The sequence below is a fragment of the Fukomys damarensis genome, unplaced genomic scaffold, assembly GCF_012274545.1.
Source record: "Fukomys damarensis isolate Sample0158 unplaced genomic scaffold, DMR_v1.0_HiC HiC_scaffold_16, whole genome shotgun sequence".
Classification (NCBI taxonomy): Eukaryota; Metazoa; Chordata; class Mammalia; order Rodentia; family Bathyergidae; genus Fukomys; species Fukomys damarensis.
Genome location: NW_022900928.1, coordinates 94,258,831 through 94,279,968, shown reverse-complemented (window position 1 = coordinate 94,279,968; position 21,138 = coordinate 94,258,831). Strand labels below are relative to the sequence as shown.

The 21,138-nt window shown below is 42.5% G+C and overlaps 1 protein-coding gene across 2 annotated transcripts; it reads left to right on the top strand.

The window, feature by feature from the left end:
- Positions 1–818: 818 nt before the first annotated feature.
- Positions 819–16,054, top strand: Casp2 (caspase 2). Of its 2 annotated transcripts, XM_010607665.1 has the most exons (11): positions 819–1,091; positions 3,240–3,390; positions 3,664–3,831; positions 3,975–4,056; positions 4,642–4,736; positions 4,997–5,173; positions 9,437–9,565; positions 9,689–9,779; positions 13,424–13,573; positions 13,723–13,832; positions 13,974–16,054. In XM_010607665.1, the coding sequence occupies exons 1-11, from the start codon at positions 1,018–1,020 to the stop codon at positions 14,103–14,105; spliced, it is 1,359 nt and encodes a 452-aa protein (XP_010605967.1). In that variant the 5' UTR covers positions 819–1,017; the 3' UTR covers positions 14,106–16,054. The 2 variants fall into 2 exon arrangements, with proteins under 2 accessions (XP_010605967.1, XP_010605968.1); XM_010607666.1 differs by lacking the exons at positions 13,723–13,832; positions 13,974–16,054 and adding an exon at positions 9,865–9,925 and having other exon boundaries at positions 13,424–13,501.
- Positions 16,055–21,138: the final 5,084 nt, after the last annotated feature.

Below are 21,138 nucleotides of genomic sequence, written 5' to 3'. Positions count from 1 at the left end.
ACTGCATTTCCACCTGAACATCACAAATGGAGGCTTGAACCCAGAGAGGAATCAGGCTATGTGGGTGGCACAATTTGTCTTCTGGCAACACTGACTGACCTGTCCATGTCCAGTATTTCCAGAGTTAGAGCTAGGTGATATGGAAAGGTGATCCAGGAAGCTGGAAAAAGAAGAAAAGAAGTAACTTGTGAGCGACAGCTGTGTTATCTCTGCTCTGGACGCTGTTAGATCCCTTAGGCTTTCAGCCTTGTGAGGCATTACCCTTTTTGGAAAATGAGGAAGGACCCAAGGATCAGAGGATTTGGATAACTTGCACAAGGATACACTGTTAGTAAATAACATAAAAAAAAAAAAAAAAAACTTGAATGGACTCTTGATTCTGAAGCCTATTGCGTTATCAATACAAGGTAACAAACGGGTATCCAGGCCACCCACCCTTCTCATAATCTTGTCTTGGGACCACTGCTGGTGAGGGTTGGAAGACTAAATAGAGCGGGGGACCAGCTATACCTATAAGCAGGGTGGGCTGAACAACACCAGGAAAATCTCCAGCCTCCCAGAAGAGCGCCCTCTAGTACACCAAGGCCCCTCCGGCCCCAGGTGATCAACTCCAAACCAGCGAAAAGTCCGGCCAAGAAGGTCTCTGTTAAGTAACTGCAATAGGCGGAGCAGGAGGAGTGGGAGGGGTCCGGGGGAGGAGCTGCGGTTTTCCGCGGGAATCAAGAGCCAATGAGATCCTCTTGAAAGCGAGGCTTTTATTCTTTCCCCGCCTCTTCCACTTCCGTTTCCCCATTGCTCTGGCCCCATTGGACGGCATGGCTCCCGCGGCAACGCTGCGCTTGCGCACGCACCGACCGCGACGGGGGCGACACCTGCTTGTGTTGGGGAGGCGCTAAGAATAGCAGGGCGCAGGCGCGGGGTGCGACGGAGGCGGGAGGGGGGGATGCGGAGGAAGCGGGGGGCCTCGGGTTTGTTTGGGTTGTGGGCGGTCCGTGCACAGCCCGGGAAAAGTGGGAAATGGCGGCGCCTAACGCGACAACCCGGCCCTCTGTGCAACAAAAGGGGACAATGGCTGCCGACCGGAGGCGTAGGTGAGTGGGGAAGGGTACCAGGGGGCTTAGTGAGGCCGAGGAAAAAGGGACGAGGTCCCAGGCGTGCGACTCTGCAGTCCCCTCCTCACGGAGCCCTTGGAAGTGGCCGCGTCCCGCACTTGCCTAGGACGTGGGGTCCTACCCAGCCCTCGGGGCACCCGGAACCTCACTTCGCGCTGGCTCTCGGCCTGTGCCCTGTGAACGAAAGTACTCAGCCTCCTTTTGTCTCTCTCACGGGGCCTTTACCTAAGAGCAGCTCTGCCGGGCCCCACAAATTGCAGTTTCTCCTAGACAATTCTCCATCCTTTCCTCAGCTTTCCTTAGAAACTATACTGTGATCTCTTAAAAACCGATAAGACCTGCAGATTTAAGTGTTCGGCCTGGTATGCATTTGATTTGGATTACCTATATCATGACCTGCATTGTTCTACGTATAATGACAGTATTTTTTTTTTTTTTCAAAGAATGCAGCACAGGCTTTGGGGGTTGAGTAGGTTCCTGTAATTCAGGTGTACTTCTGTCCCGGTCTTCCCGATTGGATGCAGTCAGTCCACCCAGGAGAACTTATTTTAATAAGACCATGGTTAACATGGGACCTTGAAGCAGGAACCTTCAGAAGGACACAGAATCAAAACTTTAAACCTGCTTTGGTGTCCCTTTTCTCTGCCTGCCACCACTTCAAAAGCGTCCTGAAATTGACAGTGATTTCAAACTTTGGGAAAGCTTACATTTAGGACTATCCCTGTGGTATGAAATAGAGGAAAGAGCAGTTGTACAGAGAGCACTTGATACTTCAAATGAAAAGTAATGAGTTGTTGGATGAAAATTCAAGTCTGGGACTTTCAAGAAGGTTCAGAACTAGTTGTCAGCGAGTTGTCAGTATGGATGAGATTACCTAGGAAAAGATAATTTGTGGGAGAGTTCTAATGCCCATCAGCATTTAAGGAAAGATCCAAAGTCCTACAAAGGAAACAAGTGTAGTAGGCAGAGAGAGGAGATAGAAAGGATGATGTTATGAAAACTAATGGAAAAGAAAGCTTTAAGAAGTAAGTGTTTACTAAAGGAAGAAATCTGCTCCATCATTGTTTTAAGATCTTAAGTGAGGTCTTTGATTTGTATAGTCTGTTGTAGTTTTTAACAAAGATTTGGAGTAGCAGGTGTGTTCTTGATACCTCTACTGCTTTAGGATCCCACTTGCTGTCTTGGGTCTCTGCGTTCCACCTTATTTTCCATCTAACTAAACCTCTAGACCACGGACATCTTTATGTAAAGTATTTCCATCCTGAATGCATATTTCACTGATTTGAAGGTTCATTTTCCTTGAGCATTTTATCATCTTTAAAATCGAGTTGCATTTTAAAATAGGTTTTAAGCTAGAAAGTGAATCTGTTACATTCCTTTCTCAGGACCTTAACATTGTCATATATTTGAAAGCTAAGGCTGGAGAGTTGTTGATTTATATAAATTAGGCACTTAGATGATATATAGTGAAAATGGGACTCCTTTAGTTCGAAAGTAGAAGCTAATCCCTTTCCAAACCCACAGTGTAAGGAAATCTTTGAATTGACAGTATCCATAGTAGTAAACCAAATCACCAAAATAATTTAACCTTCATTGTACTGTGATTCCAAGTCATGTTTTTTTTTCCCAAGTCATGTTGATTGTGTTCATCGTTGATATTTTTATGACTTTCATACTTTTTTTTACTTAGCCACATCTTAGAGGATTCTGGTTTTTAGTGTTATTTTGTTGCAGAAATTTAAAAGTTTGAGAAGACAATTTGTATAAGTAATCTAGAGAGAATATGCCTGCTTTACCTGGCCATTGTTTATTCCTCATCTAAGAACATTTTAAAAATTAGTTTTAGATGACAAATACAAAATGCTTTCTGGAATTACTCTCTTAATTAGTCTGTCAGAGGAATGCTCTTGAATGGGTGTGTATATTACTTTGATCACAATAGATTTCCCTCATGTGGTCTGACTGTTCATCTCAGATGGTCCCACTTGAACATGCTTCATAAAGAATTTTGCATTATTTCCTTAAGATCAGTATGTTACTGCTTAATACATCTTTGAATTTGTTCTTATCCACACCTCTTCCGCTCCACTCTTACTTGACCACCTTTCCATCTCCCTCTTCCTACAGGATAATAGGAGTATGTGGCATGCATCCTGACCATCAGGAAACTCTAAAAAGGAACCGAGTGGTGCTGGCCAAGCAGCTGTTGCTGAGCGAACTGTTGGAACATCTCCTGGAGAAGGACATCATTACTTTGGAAATGAGAGAACTGATCCAGGTATGTGGAGGCAAGAGAGGGCGGGGCCAAGAAGATAAATTGGAACAGCAGATAGAGTGTGGAAAAGATGTTGTGTCTGACTGAGGAAATGCCTCAGGAATTTGACAGGAAAGATACATATTTCAAGGTTAATGGGAGGGACTTCAGCTTTACATACTTTTCTTTTTAAAATAAATTCTTAATTTACAATGACAGTACTAGGAAGGAAGCTCATATGGAAAACTAGGATTAAAACTAGACTAAATGTGATACCATGTTTCATCTGTTTCTTAGGCCAAAGTGGGCAGTTTCAGCCAGAATGTGGAACTCCTCAACTTGTTGCCCAAGAGGGGTCCTGAGGCTTTTGATGCTTTCTGTGTGGCACTGAGGGAGACCAAGCAGGGTCATCTAGAGGATCTGTTGCTTACAACCCTCTCTGGTCTTCAGCATGTACTCCCACCGGTATGAAACCCTAGAAATGTGGGATCCTGGGAAGGGTTAATTTGGCTGGAAAGGATTTCTATGGGATAGGGTAGGGAAGAGATTTTTATTTGGACTGGACCATCTCCTTAAGGTTTGTCATGGTGTGTCCTGATCTCTTACAGTTGAGCTGTGACTATGACATGAGTCTCTCTTTCCCAGTGTGTGAGTCCTGTTCTCCTCACAAGCAGCTCCGCCTGTCAACAGGTGAGAATTGATGCAGAAAAAAAGGGATCTCACAGATTGATTTCTTTAATTTTGACTGTCATCTGGCTTCTCCCTTACATGAGACACATTTCATGTTGGGTGCAGTTCCTTGATATATTTTTTAGAGCCTAGCAGGACAGTTTTTATAAGGCACTAGTTGGTCCCTTTTCCCTTACCTTACAAATAACATTCATTGGGATAATTGGCCCTTTGAAAGTTTATACAGGTGGGAAGTTCCTACACATGATCAGCTGGTCCTGCCTTGAAAGCTGAATGAGAAGCCTACTTTTAGGGCCATCAGCCCTACTGACTGGTAGCCTAGAGATAAGAATCAGGATTTTATCAGATACCCCTTCCTTTCAGCCATTCAGTGAGTTGGTCTCCTGCATACAAGCCAAGTGCAGAGGACCTAGTGGTAAGCTAAAGTTAACACGGGCTATACTTTCATAGAGCTTATAGATCAGAAAGTGAGTGAGAACAATATTTATCAAGGCCAGCTCAAAGAGATGCCTAAAGTTTCCATGAGGTACTGGAGTGGGTGTTTTAATTGTCTACTAGTTTGGAGGATTTTTGTTTTAACTGCAGATGTAGTGGAACACTCCCTAGATAATGGAGACGGTCCTCCCTGCCTCCAGGTGAAGCCTTGCACTGCCGAGTTTTATCAAACACACCACCAGCAGGTGAGTCTTGCATAATAGCAAGTAGAGTTGAGCAAAGAGATACCTTTGTGGGACATCTCAGCCTAGTTTGTGTACACTCCCTTACCACCTTATTTGTCAGAAAGTTCCTGTTGACTGAATGTCTTCTGTGGGGATTTCTCTGTACCTGGTGTGGTTAGGAAGATTACAGTATTGTCTTTGATTTTTTTGGGAAGTGGCTTATTTTCATCATAATTAGTGTTATCAAAAATCCGATGGTCTAACTGGCCTCCTTTCTCTAGGCCTATAGGTTGCAGTCCCGGCCTCGAGGCCTAGCACTGGTTCTGAGCAATGTGCACTTCACTGGAGAGAAAGACCTGGAATTGCGCTCTGGAGGGGAGGTGGACCAGAGCACTCTAGTTGCTCTCTTCAAGCTTCTGGGCTATGAAGTCCATGTCCTGCATGACCAGACTGCACAGGTACCCCAGGCTGGGAAGACTGACACGTAGATCAGAGGATGGGGCTATACTTTGAGGCTGGACATATCTGCTGCTCCTTTGTTTGCTAGATGTGTCTTGTAAGTCACTGGCCTTACGTTCCCACTCTGTTGTGCTTCTTTCCTTGCAGTCTAGTAAAAAGGAATCGAAGCCTGCTAGCTATTTAAATGTTTGATGTCTGGAGGTAGCTGTACTTTCAGGGAATAATAGTAGTCCAGGGTTAAGTTCTTTTTACAAGTTCAGAAACTCAAGAAGTGATGAAACTGTAAGATTCATGCTAACCAATTCAGAGAAGATATTTATGAGCCAGACTGCACAGGACATTTACTTCTTGGTTGCTGTCCATACTTAGGAACCCAGTTATTGCTGTAGTGATTAATTTGGCAGAGAAAATTCCTTCAAATGGAAGCTTATAAATACTGCTTAGTGACCATCTAATGAATATGGGGAAATTCCTTATCGTTACCAGTAGTGTGGGCCATAAGTCTTAGGATAGATTGTTTCTGAACTAGATTCTTAACAAGTCTTAAACATTTTCATTATGGGTTACTTAGTCCTTGTTAACCTAAAATACTGAGCTGCACTATTGATTTTGTATTATTCGATATTTATGACCTATTTGTAAATTTATTAACTCTGGATAACTGTAGCGATAATCATTTCTTGCCTTTGGAGTTACCAGTGGTGAAATTAAAGTTTTTAGAAGATTTACATGAACCTGTTGAGGTACAGGATCTTGATTTTGTGTTCTGCACATGTTGTGTGGTTTTTCATCATTTTCTCAGTTCTACTACTATGAGAATTGCATGTTGGCTGTGCATTGAGTACAACCAGGTTCATCATAACGTTCCTAGGTGTCATCTTTTACATGCTATTTTTGCTGGCTTCCTGTAGCAGCCCCATGCAACATAATAAACAAAGCCATGGCTAGAACACTATCTCTAATCATCAATTAATAAAGTAGACTATGCACTTCCTGAGAAATCCACTGGGTATGAATGGAGCAAGAGTAGCTTATCACCACAATTGTTACATGTCTTAGGTACTTCTCTCCATGCTGAGACAAAATACCCAACACCCAAAGTTAAAGGAGGAAAGATTTATAGTATTTCAGCTTAGTTTTTAGAGGTTTCATTCTATGTTGGGCCAGCTCCAAAGCAGAGTGGTGTGGCAGAGGGGCATCACAGAGAAGAAATAGTCCATGGCAGGCAGAAGACACCAAAAGCAAGCAAGTGACAAGCCACACTAGCAGCTTTTTTCTGTCCTTTTTATATTCTGTCTAGGCTGTCTGGCTTAGGGCAGGTAGCACTCACACCCAGAACTATGACAAAACAAATCAGTGAACTAGCTTAGTAATCATACACCCTTTAATTCCAGCACCACACATTCTAGGTCTAGCTATCTCTGGAAAAGCCCCTCTATGATTGCATGAGGATTTGGGGGAACATCTCAGTACAAGTCATAACAGCTACAGAAAAAGGAATCTGTTGAAAAAAAAAGAAAAAGGAATCTGTTGGAAGGTCGCTTAACAAAATGTATGGTATGCATGTCTTCCTAGAGATTTTGATCTAGCTGTTCCTTTTATAGGAATCTAGTATGTCATTATATTCAAAATCATATGCCATTGACAAGGGCATGCTGGATAATTACAGATACCATACCAAGTCAGCTGTATATACTCCTGTTTTTTTTGTACCATTCCATAGATTTGATGAGCCCATCAGCTCAGTTCATAAATGCTATTTCCATTTATGGTAAACCAAATGCAGCTTCAAGGTCCTATTGAATTCTCATTCTCTGCTTACATTTCTCTATAACTACAATTACAATAAACTTCAATTTTGAGCATCTTACAGGGGGACTGTGTTAGCTACCATAAACATTAAAAACATGGGCCTTGAATTCCAGGGATCTCTTATCAATGAGGGAGTCTTGAATATCAGCAGAAAGAAAATGTGACCCCTTACTATTCCAACGACTGGGGGAGATTAGAGTCACAGGCTTCTGTAAGAGCTCAGAGGAAGTACTTTCTGGGTCAGTGTGGTCAGCAGGGTGAAAGGAGCAGTGGGACTTACAGAGGCTACTGAAGCAGAGCAGAGTGGCAAAGTCATCCTAGGCAGGGAAAACAGTATGTAAACGAGATTTGTGTGCCCCAGACTGGGCAGTTGCTATGAGTATCATAACTTGTGCATTGAGCATTTGCACAGAATACTATCTTCCTGGTAGACCAGAAACAAAACCAAATAGATTGAAGATCTCCCTTTTTCTTTCTCAAACATATTGGACTTTATAGACAAATTTCATTTGGATACAATAAATAGTGGGCCAGGTATGATGGCGCACACCTGTAATCCCACCACTCAGGAGGCTGAGGCAGGAGGATCAGCACAATTTCAAGGCTAGCCTAGACTTCATAGCAAGACACTGTCTCAAGAAAAAAAAAATGTATAACCCTAGAGCATCCTTGTCTGTTGATAGCACTGGTGAGAACACTGCTTTGGACTTTGTTGCCCTCTACTGACTAAACTAGTAATCCCACTGAGTTTGAATACTCAAAAGTAGATGCCTAAGTATATCTGTAATTTTTATTATAATATTGGGGCAAAATTTAACTTTACATATATATATACCCCGCCTCATGATGAATGTAATCATGAATGTACTGCAAACACTCAATAAAATTGTTTAAGTTAAATTTTTAAAAATTTGGGTGGGTCCTGAGAAACATTAACAATTAGGATTCTCTTAAAATTATATATTCTATAAACAAGTGAAATTTGGTAGTCTTTATTATTTTAAGATTTCCATTATGGTGTTGTTTACCTGAGAAATACACATATTTTTTCCAAAAAAGTAGTTTCTCTATTTCCAGTTAAATTGCAGTGTTTCACATCTTTTATATATTTACATAAATGAAATATTCCAAATAAGTGGATTAGTAAACCTTAAATTTTAAAATAACAGAATCAGCTGGAAAGTTTGTTTAAATTGATTTTGTGGCCCAGGAATTCGTATTTTTCAGAAATTCTTAGGCAGTATGCTGGGGTTGCTTTAGGGACTACCCTTTGAAAACCACTGCAATATATTGTACAAGTGTACTTTTTATTGGGAGTGGGTAAATGTTAAGTCTGCCTAGGTCGCGTGTTCATCTTTATTATTCTCTGTTGAATGAACTGGATTCTTAAGGTGGTATTTGTGAGTGGTAACTTAGTATGTGATAAGTAAGATGAAGTTGGATTACAGGTCTGATCATTAATGGGTTTCTTTAAAAAAGTGATAAGATTGTTACTGTATTAGACATGCACATTATAACAGGTCTTTTTAGTATGTCTGAGATACTGTGATTACATAATTTCTGCAAAATCTCACTTAATCTTCAAAAATAAAGAGAAAATGTACGTGTAATTATATAAAATGGAAATCAGGACCTTAAAGGACTAAGCTCCTTGTTCCAGTTTATGGGCCCAGGGTTCAAATCTAGATCAGTCTGATCCCATAATCTGTGTTTCTAATCTGCGCCAAATAGATTGGTCCACCATTGTACTCTCCATTCCATAAAACAAAACATTCCATAAAGGTGTCATCTTTGCTTGGATGCTTACCACCCCACATGGAAAATAGCAACCAAGTAATGCTATTCTCAGCTATCGTGGCTCTTAGCCCTCCTCACAGAGCAGTTCATTTTCTCATAGCTGAGTAGGTGTAGTCTCTCATGCCATTTACATAGAGGGCACTTGCCTCTAATAAAGGGTCTGGTTGATGATCAGGAATCAATCAGAGTTGACTAGCTTGTAATTAGTTCCATAAGTAAGTTGGTTTAATTGTGCTCTTAAGTTACCTTGGTGAGTCTGTAAATCTATATTCAGAATTCTATCTGACATTGTGTGGTATTTTTTTTTTTTTATGGTTAATGCAGTTTTATTTAGCCTCTCAGAGGCTCTCTGACTTCTCTTGTCATTGACCACAGGAGTACAGTGGTACTTCCTTTCATGAGTATAATTCTTTCCATTATTCTGGCCACTAACCTAATCAAATTCAATGGTTAGGTTCAATGTTGACCTTAAGCGGAAATTTGATTCAGGGTACGACCAGAATCATGGAAAAAATTAAGTTCATGAACCAGCATACCACTATATACCAAAAAACGTCTCTTCTGATAGCATAAGGTTTCAAACAGAAACCAGAGACCAGTGCTAGCATTGGTGCTGAGTGCATTGGCAACACTGAAAGATGTCTTTCTTCTAGGCAATGCAAGAGAAACTCCAAAGTTTTGCACAGTTACCTGCACACCGGGTCACAGACTCATGCATTGTGGTGATCCTCTCGCATGGTGTGGAGGGCAGCGTCTACGGTGTGGATGGCAAACTGCTGCAGGTGCGTGACCTGCCATGGAAGCTATTGTAACCACTCCTTTGCCTGTCTTTCAATGGATGACTACTGTAGCCCTACAGAAGTCTCAGTGACCTCTTAACCTCCCTTCCTCATTTCTTTCGGCAGCTCCAAAAGATTTTTCGGCTTTTTGACAATGCCAACTGCCCAAGTCTACAGAACAAGCCAAAGATGTTCTTCATCCAGGCCTGCCGTGGAGGTGAGTGCCCTGGCAGACCAGCAGCTGGGTGATGGCTCCTGGACAGCCCCCCACCAGCTCTCACTTTCCTGTTTGCTCCTCTCAGGTGCTATCGGATCCCTTGGGCACCTCCTTCTGTTCCCTGCTGCCACCGCCTCTCTTGCTCTGTAAGTGTCTCCCAATGCATGGGGTGTGCTGGGACTTGGGCAGCCCATGGCTCTCAGGCTGGTCAGCTCTCCGTGCACCACCATATCCTGTTCTCAGGATTCTCTTGTCAGTGTCTTTGCCTTTTTTTCTGAGTACTTGGACTCTTTGCTATGCTTATCCATGCAGATGCACTTTTTTTTGTTGTTATTCTTTCTGGTTAGGGATTTTCTGTTTGTCTCTTCTCCTTCCTATTTGTCTCACTTTATCTCTTTCCTCTTTTTCTTTTCCTCCTTTCTTCCCCCTTTCCACTTTCTTCTTAGGCTTCTCTGTTCACCTAGTTCACCTAGCTTCCACTTTTGCTGTCTTCTCTTTTTCATTCCTGGACCTTGCAGGATAGCAGTGCAGAAACCATGTCAGCCCTGGACTCTTTCCTAAGCTGCTTCTGTCCCTCTTCTTTCTTGCTTGCAGTCTGCAGTTACTCTACCCCTGTAAGAGCCAGGCCTGCATCACAAGGATCAGAAGATACACAGGCTGCTTCTCCTGGAGGAAAACAGTAGTAATTAAGAGTTCTAAATCTGGAGTCAAATTCTCACTCCACTACTTAGTAATTATAAGAAGTTAGAGGCATTACTTGATATTTGTGCACCCTGCTTTCCTTTATGTAAAATGTGGATTGTCGCTGTATCGACTTGATAAGGCTGTAATGGTGATTAAAGGGAGTTATGCATATAAGAGCTCACCTAGCACAGTACCTAACTAGTGGCACATTCACAAAGAAAGCCAGCTGTGGCTATTACAACATGATCAGTGTCCTCAAAGGTCTTATAGTTTTGGTTCAAGTTCATTTTATCCAAACATTCAAATGATTTTTTTAAATCTATTGTGTAATAGTTAATATTTTTCTCATCTAATATTATCATGGAATGTGATACTGCATTACTAAAACTATACTAGGTAATACCACAAAAGCAAAAGAAAATGTGGCTTAAGAAGCCTGTGAGATTGCTTGTGAAACTAAAGCATGAAGTAGCTTGAAACTGGTTCTCTAGCAAAGGTAAAATTATTGAGATGGAAACTGTACTTAGGAAGAAATATGCAGTAAGAGTAGATGATTTTAAGTGAGGTTAGTTCAGAGAGACTTTATGGAAAGGGTAGAGCTTAACTTGGACCCAGGACATAGGATTTGCAGAGGTGTGGGGAGACAGTCTTTCCCAGGAGAAGGAGCAGAGCAGGCTAACAGGCACACCAGGATTCAGAGTATGTTGTGCCCCCATCTCTCCCCAATCCTGTGGTTGGATCTAATTAAAAAGCTGAGCATCTGTGTATGTTAGTGAAATGTTGCTTATCACAGGAAGTAGATCCAGATAATTAGAAACCCTTAGTCATAGCTGAGATTTTGGACTTCAAAAGATAATAGTACAGAGATGTTGAGAGCTTAAGTAAGAAATAAGATGATGATTTTTTCCTTGGCAAGGTCACCAGGGAAAAATCGGCAGGGAGATACACTAAGGGAAGAGCTTGTGAGGGGCAGGAACATAGTTTTTCATTCACTGCTGTCTTTCCAAAGTCAGAGTACTTCCTGACACACAGTGACATTTATATAATATACTGAATGAATGAATGGAAATTTATCTGCTCAAAAAAATCAGTGAGGCCAGGGATTTAGCCCAGTGGTACCATGCCTCCTTTGCAAGTGCAAGGTCCTGCGTTTGATCCCTGATACAAAAAAAAAAAAGTATGAATATTAAAAAATCATAATGATAATATGGAAAACGGATAAGCAGTGTTGTAAAGAAAGAACCAGTTCCTTGCAAGCTCAAGGACCCGAGTTCAATCCCTGATACTAAAAACAAAAACAAACAAACAGAACCAGTGTGCAATATGAAAGCAAGAAAAGTTTATCTCATAAATTACATTCTTAGCTTGACCTATTTCCTTTAAGAGCCTTTACCAGTAAAATAAAGACATTAGTGGTCATTTTCTTCTAAATTCGGAGATACATACAATACTACATCTGAGTGGGGAGAAATTGCCCTCTTCTGGAATAATCTGAATTTTTAGTTCTGCCTCTCCAACTCCTCTGTAAAAGTAAACCCTTAAAGCTATGACTGGGCCAGGGATTTAGCTCAGTGGTTCCATCACCTGCCTCTCAAGCACAAGGACCCGAGTTCGATCCCCGGTACCAAAACAAACAAAAAAAGGTTTGACCAATATCCCATTGTTCCTTTGAGGATTTGAACTCACCATCTCCCTACTATAGTGCTATTGTTAACATCTGAAAAAAAGTACCGCCCTTGACCCAACTGACTGACTCCTAAATTGGAGTGCAAGCTTGACAAAGGCAGTGACTTTCTTCACTGTGTCCTGAGGGCTTAGGGACAATGCCATACAACATGGCAGTTGCTCATTAAGTTTTTAGTAAATCAATGAATCTTGGTCCTTTTCCCCACAGTTCTTCAAGTATTCCGCTTCCTTGCTGGGCTCCCTTGAATGTTGGATGGAGTGGGAGTACCAAAAAAGAGAGTACACTCTTACTTTTGCTGTGTTGATCTGAACATCCTCCCATCTCCCTTTCCTTCAGACAGCATCCCTGCCTGCCTCCATAGTAAAAGAGAAACAACAGAAGTAGGGATCTGTCTTAGAATAGGAAAGGCCTGAGTAAGGAGTCCAGCATGTACATGTTCAGGATATGCTGAGAAACTACCACTGAAATTGAATAGTGGTGTTCTAAGTTCTTTCTCTTTTAAACTTCTCTCATATCTTGGCTGCCTGCTATACCTTGTCTTATGAGATAAGTAGTAAATGCTTTCAAAATACCAAAAAAAGCCTGGTGTGGCGTAATCCCAGCTCTTGAGAGGCTGAGGCTACAAATTCAAGGCCAGCTGGGACTACAGATGGAGACCCTGTCTCAAAACATTTAAAAAAAAAAAAAAAATACTAAAACCACTTTGGAAACTGATCATGCGTAGTTTTACAGTTTTTTTTGTTTTTTTGTTTTTTTTTTTCTGATAACATAGTTTGCGGTTCTGAGTTTTATATGGCATATATGTTTTGACAACCATGTGGCAACCATAGTTTTGGCTTATTGCTTTTGGCTTATATAGTAAAACTGAGTATCAGTATTTTATTGTATACTGCAATAAAGCCAATAAAAAACACTCATATATTTCAGTTATTTTGCTATCTGAACAAGTGAATCATAGACCTACATGATTTTTAGTTCCATTTACCAAGAGTATTTGCCCTGGCCACTTTTTAAGCAGAATGGGATATGTTCCAACCATGTATATGCGCATGTGCTTGAGTGTGGTGCCTGGTCTAGTAGGCACTCGCAGAGTAATGGATGCATGCTAAGAAAATAATGATGCTTTTGCTTTCATTCATCAGCTACAGGTTGGAGGCAACAGCTGCAAATGACTTCCCAGTCAAGGTTATTGCAAACTTGGGCATGCTTATGACAAACCTACAAGAGATGGTAGAAAGTAATATGTTTGTCCATTCTGTCTGCCTTGCTACAGATGAGACTGATCGTGGGGTTGACCAGCTAGATGGAAAAAACCACGCAAGTTCCCCTGGGTGTGAGGAGAGTGACGCTGGTAAAGAGGAGTTGCTGAAGATGAGATTGCCTACTCAGTCGGATATGATATGTGGCTATGCCTGCCTGAAAGGTATTTTGAGTTCTAAAGAGTAATCCAGAAGACTATATTTTCCTAGTCAAGGGTTTGTGATACTGGGCTCTCCTGACTGGGAGGGTTCGAGGTGCCATGAAGTCCAGTTGTGTGAGGTTTCTCCGTGACTTTCACACTTCTGGTTGCAGGAACTGCTGCCATGCGAAACACCAAACGGGGCTCCTGGTACATTGAGGCACTCGCTCAAGTGTTCTCTGAGAGGGCTTGTGACATGCATGTGGCCGACATGCTAGTTAAGGTAAGTCGGCTCAGGCTTACAACTCCAGTGTTTTCCCTTCCCCTTCCTTTAAGCTGTTTTTTCTAGTCTCTCTGTCCTTCCCTTTGGGCTGCTATCATGGAAATGCAATCTGACTTTGGACTCCTGGTTCTGCCTTTGCAGGTGAATGCTCTTATCAAGGAGCGTGAGGGCTATGCCCCTGGCACAGAGTTCCACCGATGCAAGGAGATGTCAGAGTACTGTAGCACTCTGTGCCGACCACTCTATATGTTCCCAGGATACTCTCCCACGTGATGCCACCTCCCTGTCATCCATGCTGTTGGAGGGCCCTGGACTGCCAGAGGATGCTAGAGCCTTTTCTCTTCAGGACACATGGTTTCTGATCTGCCCCCTCAGGGATATGGGACTTTTGCAGGTGTGTTTCCTGTGCCCATCATCTCCACCTTTGTGAATGGGACTCTAGACCAGCACCAGCTCCTGTGTGAAGCTCTTACCGGCTGTGGCTGAACTCCTTGCCAGAAGTGTTTGAGCTGCGGTCAAAGAGTCTGGCAAGTGATGTTTTGAACACAGTATCATCATGGAGAGAGGACATGGGGGTTTCCCCAGTATCTGTTATTTCTGCCCTCAGGGCTTTTGTAGGAAGCACTTTGGTTATCACTTGTATTACATTAGTTGAGATGTCTTGGAGATCACCTCCTATCTGTTCTCTCTTTCATTTCCCTGGCCCCATTGTCCCAGTGACAGTTTGGGAGGTGTCCCAATTTAGTATAGACATTTCCGTTTGGCTTTGAAGAGGCAAGCATGACTAAGATAATACCCTGCTGTCATGAGCAAAAGTGCCTGTGATTCCTTCAGGACTGCCAGCCCCCAGGGAAAGAACCTTTGCTCCTCCACCTTCAGCTCCTTTGGGAGCTCTTAGCAGAGCTAGGGTCTGCATGCCTCGACCGGAAGTCTTAAAGGGCTTCCTTAGTCACTCCCTGAGCTTTTCCTGAAAGGAGACTTGTGGGGAGTGTTGGCAGAAGGCTAGGAAGGAGGACATGCTCCTCACCCCTGACCTTTCTCCTTCCTGCAAGGTCTCCCTTTTTCCTTTTCTCACTTCCATGCAGTCAGACTTTACCTTGTATCTGGATTTCTAGAAGAGCTTTCTAGGTGTTACCACCCTGCTTCATGTCTCTCCCTTTTACCGTCATTTTCATCCTGTGCATTTCTTCCACCAAGCCTGTCTGAAATACTCCTGCACTGGGTCATTTTTCCGCTCAATAGTATAATGTACTACTTTGTTCCTACCTTCTGCTTCAGAATCAGACTCTCCTTTGATTTTATGTGGTCGTAACTCCTCTATTTCTGCTTCAGTGAACCTTTACTTATTCTCAAAGGCATTCTTGCCCCTTTTGGTCTATGCTTTACATAACAGTTTTTGGCTTTTAAATATAAATGTCACTCTCCTGCTTGGAACTCTGGGCTTCCCTCTATACCTAGTATAAAATACAAAATCCTTGCCCTGGTTCGTGAGATCTGGCTTTGCCTTCTCCTCCAATCTGTTCCAGCCCTAATAGCCTCTACTCATACTTCTTTGACATTTTGAGCTCTTCATTCTTATTGCACTTGGCTGGAGAAGCGTCTTATTCTTTGTTTTGTGGAGCCTTTCCAGGCCATTCTGACTAAATAGTCTCCTCCCTTTATTACTGCATCCTGGTTAATTCCTTCATTGCACTTACGCGATTTGTAACTACATATTTGTTTATTTTACTTACTCAGTTTTTCTCCCCTACTAGGCTACAAGCTTTAAGAGGGCAGAAACCTGGCTCTCTTGCTAGTATGTACCAGTACCTGACACTTACTGTTCCTCCATAAATGTTTGTTTATAAAGGAAGGAAGCAGCCAACCGTAGGTAAACTCCTTTTTGATAAAATTTCCCATTTGACAATATATAGAGTTTAGTATTTGTACTCATGTTTTTCCAGGTGTTTTTGTTTTTATCCACTGGTATTTTGAGCTCCTTGAAGAGGTGTCACATGTGAGCCAACTTCCATCACATCTCATAGTGCCTAGCAAAGTGCTAGGCCTGTAGCAGTCAAGGTGCTTGATAAACGTTTATTCTGTGAGCCAGACGGTTTGAAGACTTGGTGTCAAATCCTGCCTTTCGCTCATATAGGATGTATGTATTTTAATGATACAACTTTCCCACTTATCACTGCCAAGATTTTTTGTATCAGGTGCCAAATAAATGTTCATATTTGTTGCTGGGGTATGCATATTGTCTGTGTTTCTGTGGTTACTTAATCTTCTCAAGTCCACATATCTTCATTCCCTTAGCTCCTTGTCATTCCTCCCTCCCTACAAGACATACCTAGACATACCTAAATCCCTCTTATTTGCTGCCACGGGCTTGTCTGAGTTGTCACAGCCTACAGTTTCTCTTGGTCAGATGAGATGGAGGAGTGATAAGTCGACGGTGTTTGTTCTGGGTTATGGGACGGAGGCTGGAGTCATAGACTGGGCTAGCATAGAAGGGGTGTAGGATTCCATTTCTCATATGATCCAAGTGAGACACAAGGTTTTCTAGGGTGACAAAGATTGTAAGAGAATTCTAGGGCATTATGGAAGAGATCCGTGCAGTGGGATCTTAAGTGGAGCTGTACAGTTGGAGCCTGGGAATGCAATTGCTGGTTCAGTTGAGCTACACGGGTACAGCAGGAGATAGGAAGTTATGTAGGAGCATTTGTGTAAGAAACCTGGACTCAGGGAAGTCACTTAGGAATACAGATGAGAGGATGACTGTCTAGGAAGAGCAAAGGGGCATCGAGTTGAGCTGAAGCGTATCACCAGCAGAGGGGAATTCAGTGCAGAAAAACAGGCCAAAAGGACATGAAAGATGGACTGAAACCACTTGATTTGCAAGAACAGCTGCAAAGGAGTGAGGGCTATAAAAACCCTGGAGGTTTTGTTACAGAAATCCATTAAAAGTACCCATTTTCAGGACAGGAAAGCCTTTTGAAGGTGTGTGTTTGGGAGTTACCAAGCAGTATCTGAGCTGGAGTCTGTGCCCTTCCCCTCCCTGTCCTTGAATAGGGTGTCAGGTTGAATTTCACAGCTCTCTTCCCTTCCCCCACTTACCTCTGCCAGGGGATTCTCTTCTAAAATTATCCCCCTCTGAGCTGGGGGCTGCCCTCTACTGCCCTTCCCCATCCTGTTTCCTTAGATGGGAAAAGGAAAACAGGAAGAAATGAAATGAATGGGTATCAGACCAAAGCTGTGGTGTTAAGAAGGGAACGGGAGATGTCTAAAAGGCAGACAGTAATAACAGCTACAACTAAGCTAGTGTTCAGCCTGTTATACTCGGGGGAGCTTTCAGTTCCATCTTCCCTATAGTCTCAGGAAAGTCATTTTCCACTTTTTTTCAGAGGAAAATTAGTCTTAGAAGTTTTGAAGTATACAAAGAATAAAGGCATGGACTCTAAATTTTCTAACTCTGATTTTGAGTGTTACCTCTACCTTTAAAGATGTTGGAGACCTTGGCCAAGTTAGCTAATAATGAGTCAGTTGCCTTTTATCTAAAAATGAAAGTTGTTTTTTTTTAGGCGGGGGTTGAGACGGTCTCACTGTAGTTGAGACTGACCTAGAACTCACTGTGTAGCCCAGGCTGGTCTCGAACTCACAGCGGTCCTGCCTCTGGGTTTATAGGCTAATGAAAGCTAATGAAAGTTGTTTCTGCTTTGAAAGGTTCCTGAGGATTAAATGTGATGATGCATGGAAAGTATCCTGTTTGAAAAGAGGAAGGTAGAGAAAGATCTGTTGAGTGTTGCAGGGAAAGCCTAAACTGCAGGGCACGGGAGAGACCCAAGGTTCTTCAAGATAAAGCAAGGCCCAATAAAGAGTAGAGAAGAGGGGCTGGGGATTTAGTCCCACACCCGCTTTACAAGCACAAGGTCCTGAGTTTAATCTCTGGCACCTAAAAGTGAGTACCAATAAGATCTGCTACAAAATATCTTCAGCTACAAAGCTATGGTTGCTTTGCTAGAATTTCAGAAAGTAGGTGGGGCGGCAACTGCTACCTGGATATGCAGAAGGAAACTGATGTCTGCAAACACTGTTAAAGAGTATGCTGTTCATATTTATTGCCCCATAAATTAGGAAGATCAGACTGGAAGATATTGGAGTTGGAAAACATAACCCAGAAATTCCAACTGAAATTTATTGGGGTTTAAAGGGCTACCCAACCTCCTGTACATGCAACAAGCTTCCCCTCTGCTTTATCCTGTGTGGCCACTTTGTACAGCCTTCCTTCAAAGAGTGGTTTCCATTATGTATGTAGATTTTAACCTTTTACAATCATAGGCTTTGGAGAATCTTTAACACCTCAGAGGAGTGAATAACATGTTTGTCTATTCTTTTGAATTTGCTTTCAACTTTAGGAACTTCCCAGAAACCTTCCTTTGGTACCCCAAATAAGAACCCTAAGCTCTAGGCCACTTTTCGAGTGAGGTAGGAGTGTGGTTTACATTTTGTTTTCTAGTTCTGTTGTGGGATGATAATCCTTGTGGTTTCAACTCTTCCCAATTTCAAACCAGATACTCTCATGGCCTTGGCCTCCAGCAGGAGGATCCTGCAGGTGATCTTGGTCCTTGAAAATCCAGCTCTTAGATTGGCAGTTGGTGCTTTCCTTCTAGACCACATCCTCCCACTTGGCTTGGCCAGGCATGATGGTTTCCTTAGCTCTTCTGAGCTCTGCCTTCAAGGATGAGTCTATGACTATGCTGCTCTGTTTTAGGGACCTGTGTTGTAAGAATACTGTGGAAGTATCTGGGCATAGTAGCACATGCCTGTAATCCCAGCTTTCAAAAGGCTGAGGGAGGATAGCTGCAATTTCGAGGCCAGCGTGAACTACAAACTACATGGTTAGACCCTGTCTCAAAAACAAAAAACAAACAAACAAAAAAAAAACCCTCTGGAAGCAATAATTGAAGCTGATAATAGTTTCTCCATTTCCTATGTGAACTGGTCACTTCCAGGAGAGCCAGACTTCACAAACAGATACAAAAAATTTTATAAAGCCCTCTAAGAATATTATCTTACTTTGGCACTGTATTTTCTTTAGAAAGTATTACTTTGATTTCACACCAATCCCTTATATTTCTCCTTAGTTTCCATCTGTAGAAAAGTGAGGTACTGTGTATCACAGAACATCACATATCCATTATCTTTGTGGATAGAATATTATAGGCCTTAAGGGTAACAGGACTGGAGCTAGAAAAGTTTTTTCCCCCAACTTTTTGGTATGCCGTTGACAAATAGAAATTGTACATATTTATAGTATATAATTTGATACATTGGGAAAAAGACACATCATGAAGTGATCACTACAAAGTCGTTAACCATGACTGTACACGTGTGTGTGTGTGTGTGTGTGTGTGTGTGTGGTTAGAACACCTAAAGTCTATTCTCTAAGCAAATTTCAGATATACGATATAATATTAACTGTTGTCACCATGTCATCCTGCATAACTGAAACTTTGTACCTTGATGGACATTTCTGGTAGCCATTCCCCTAGTGACCTATCACCTACTCTGTTTCTGAGTCCTACTACTTTAGTTTCTGCATATAATGTACACTCATGCAGCATTTGTCTTCCTATGCCTGGCATATTTTATATAGTATATGTCCTGTTGTCACAGCTGGCAGCTGTGTTTCCTTGTTTTTTGTGGATGAATACTATTCTGTTGTGCATATATACCACATTTTCTTTATCCATTCATCTGTTGACAGACGTTTAAGTTGTTCTTATATCTTGGCTGCTGTAGATGTTGCCACAGTGAACAAGGGAGTCCAGATGTTGGTGGCATACTGATTTCATTTCCTTTAGGTGTATGTATATTATATATATATATATATATATATCCATAAGTGGTGTTGCTGGATTATAGTTCTATTTCCAATTGATAAATTTCCATACTTCTGTGAGGACTGTTCCAGTTTACCTTTCATCAGCAGTGTACAAGGGTTCTCTTTTCTCTGCCTCTTGGACACTTAGTGCTTGTCTTTTTTGTACTAGCCATCTTAATAGGTATGAGGTGATATCTCATTGTGGTTTTGATTTGCATTTCCCTTTAATGATTTGAGCACCTAGAAAAGCTGCTTTTAATGATATCCATCTTCCCACTTGCTTTGAGCAGTTCCATGTAGCTTAGCTCAAAAATTACATTGTAGACCAGATCATTTCATGTCTCCACCTTCCAGTTACTGAACTGGGACTGTCCTAGGAAGGAGCCTCACTTGGCAATATCCTAAACTTCACTTTACCTCAATTTATAGCTTTTCCTCCATGATGACAAGTTTACAGGGAAAGAATGTCTTTGGAAAATTGATGAAAAAACACCATGCCAGATGCAGTAGTTTGACCTTGGTGGAAAGTATTTATTGACTTCAAAAGGGAAGACTGGTGAGATTACTTCCCCATCATCTGTTATTTGTTGGGCTCATCATAAGAAACACTCCCTCCTTTCCCACCACCACCACCTTCCTGATGGCTCTGGTCTACTTCCCTTTCTTTCCCAGTCTACATGGAAGCCCAGTCCCTCCCCAGAGTTCTGGCTGGGAGTGCAGCTAATACATGTGAGTGTGGGAAATGGGTAAGATTCCAGAACCCAAGGCTATTACCCCCACTTCCCACAGTGCTGCACTCCCCACTGGTTGATAAGGGCAGGGTCGAGGGGAAGGCAGTGTTATAAGCAGTTTCTGGCAGGCAGAAGGGCAGAGACCTGGAGGAGAAAACTAGAAACCCGATGGGTGGGCAGAGCTGTCCAGACAGTTCAGCATCCAGATGAGCACAAAACCTGGCAAAGATCCGGAGCTGGGGACAACCCACCTGGGAGAGATGGCAGAGCGGCACCGCTTGCTGTCCCAGGTGAGTGACCTGGCTAGTGTCTTTCACTCCCACCGTCCACATCCTGAAGATGTGGACGCACACAGCATCCAGAACATACTAAGCACTTTCCTGTCTTGGCCTGAACGATATTTATAGAGAGAACTGGGGCTGGATGCCTACTACTGACTAGGGAGGGACAGTGCTGCTGGCCGGAGGGAATTCCCTGTGGGGCTGTCCTGCAGGTTCTCATCCCAACCCCACCCCCACACTGCACTCACACCTGCTTCGACCCCAAGCAGATCAGATGTGGCAGTGGGGGGTCATGTGATGGAGAGGCAGCTATAAATAGCTGGAGGTGGGCATGCTGCCCCAGACGCCTTGGGGACAGGCGAGTACAAAGGCCTAAGGAGCTACACTGGGGGGAAGATAGGGGCAAGCAGGCCAGAGCTGGGGGAGGACGC

What these genes read in the sequence shown, in the direction of transcription:
- Casp2 (XM_010607665.1), top strand. Translation starts at nt 1,018, where the DNA reads ATGGCGGCGCCTAACGCGACAACCCGGCCCTCTGTGCAACAAAAGGGG. An exon ending in TGGATGGCAAACTGCTGCAG is followed by an intron (nt 9,566 to 9,688) that starts GTGCGTGACCTG and finishes TTCTTTCGGCAG; the next exon opens with CTCCAAAAGATTTTTCGGCT. An exon ending in CATCCAGGCCTGCCGTGGAG is followed by an intron (nt 9,780 to 13,423) that starts GTGAGTGCCCTG and finishes GCCTTGCTACAG; the next exon opens with ATGAGACTGATCGTGGGGTT.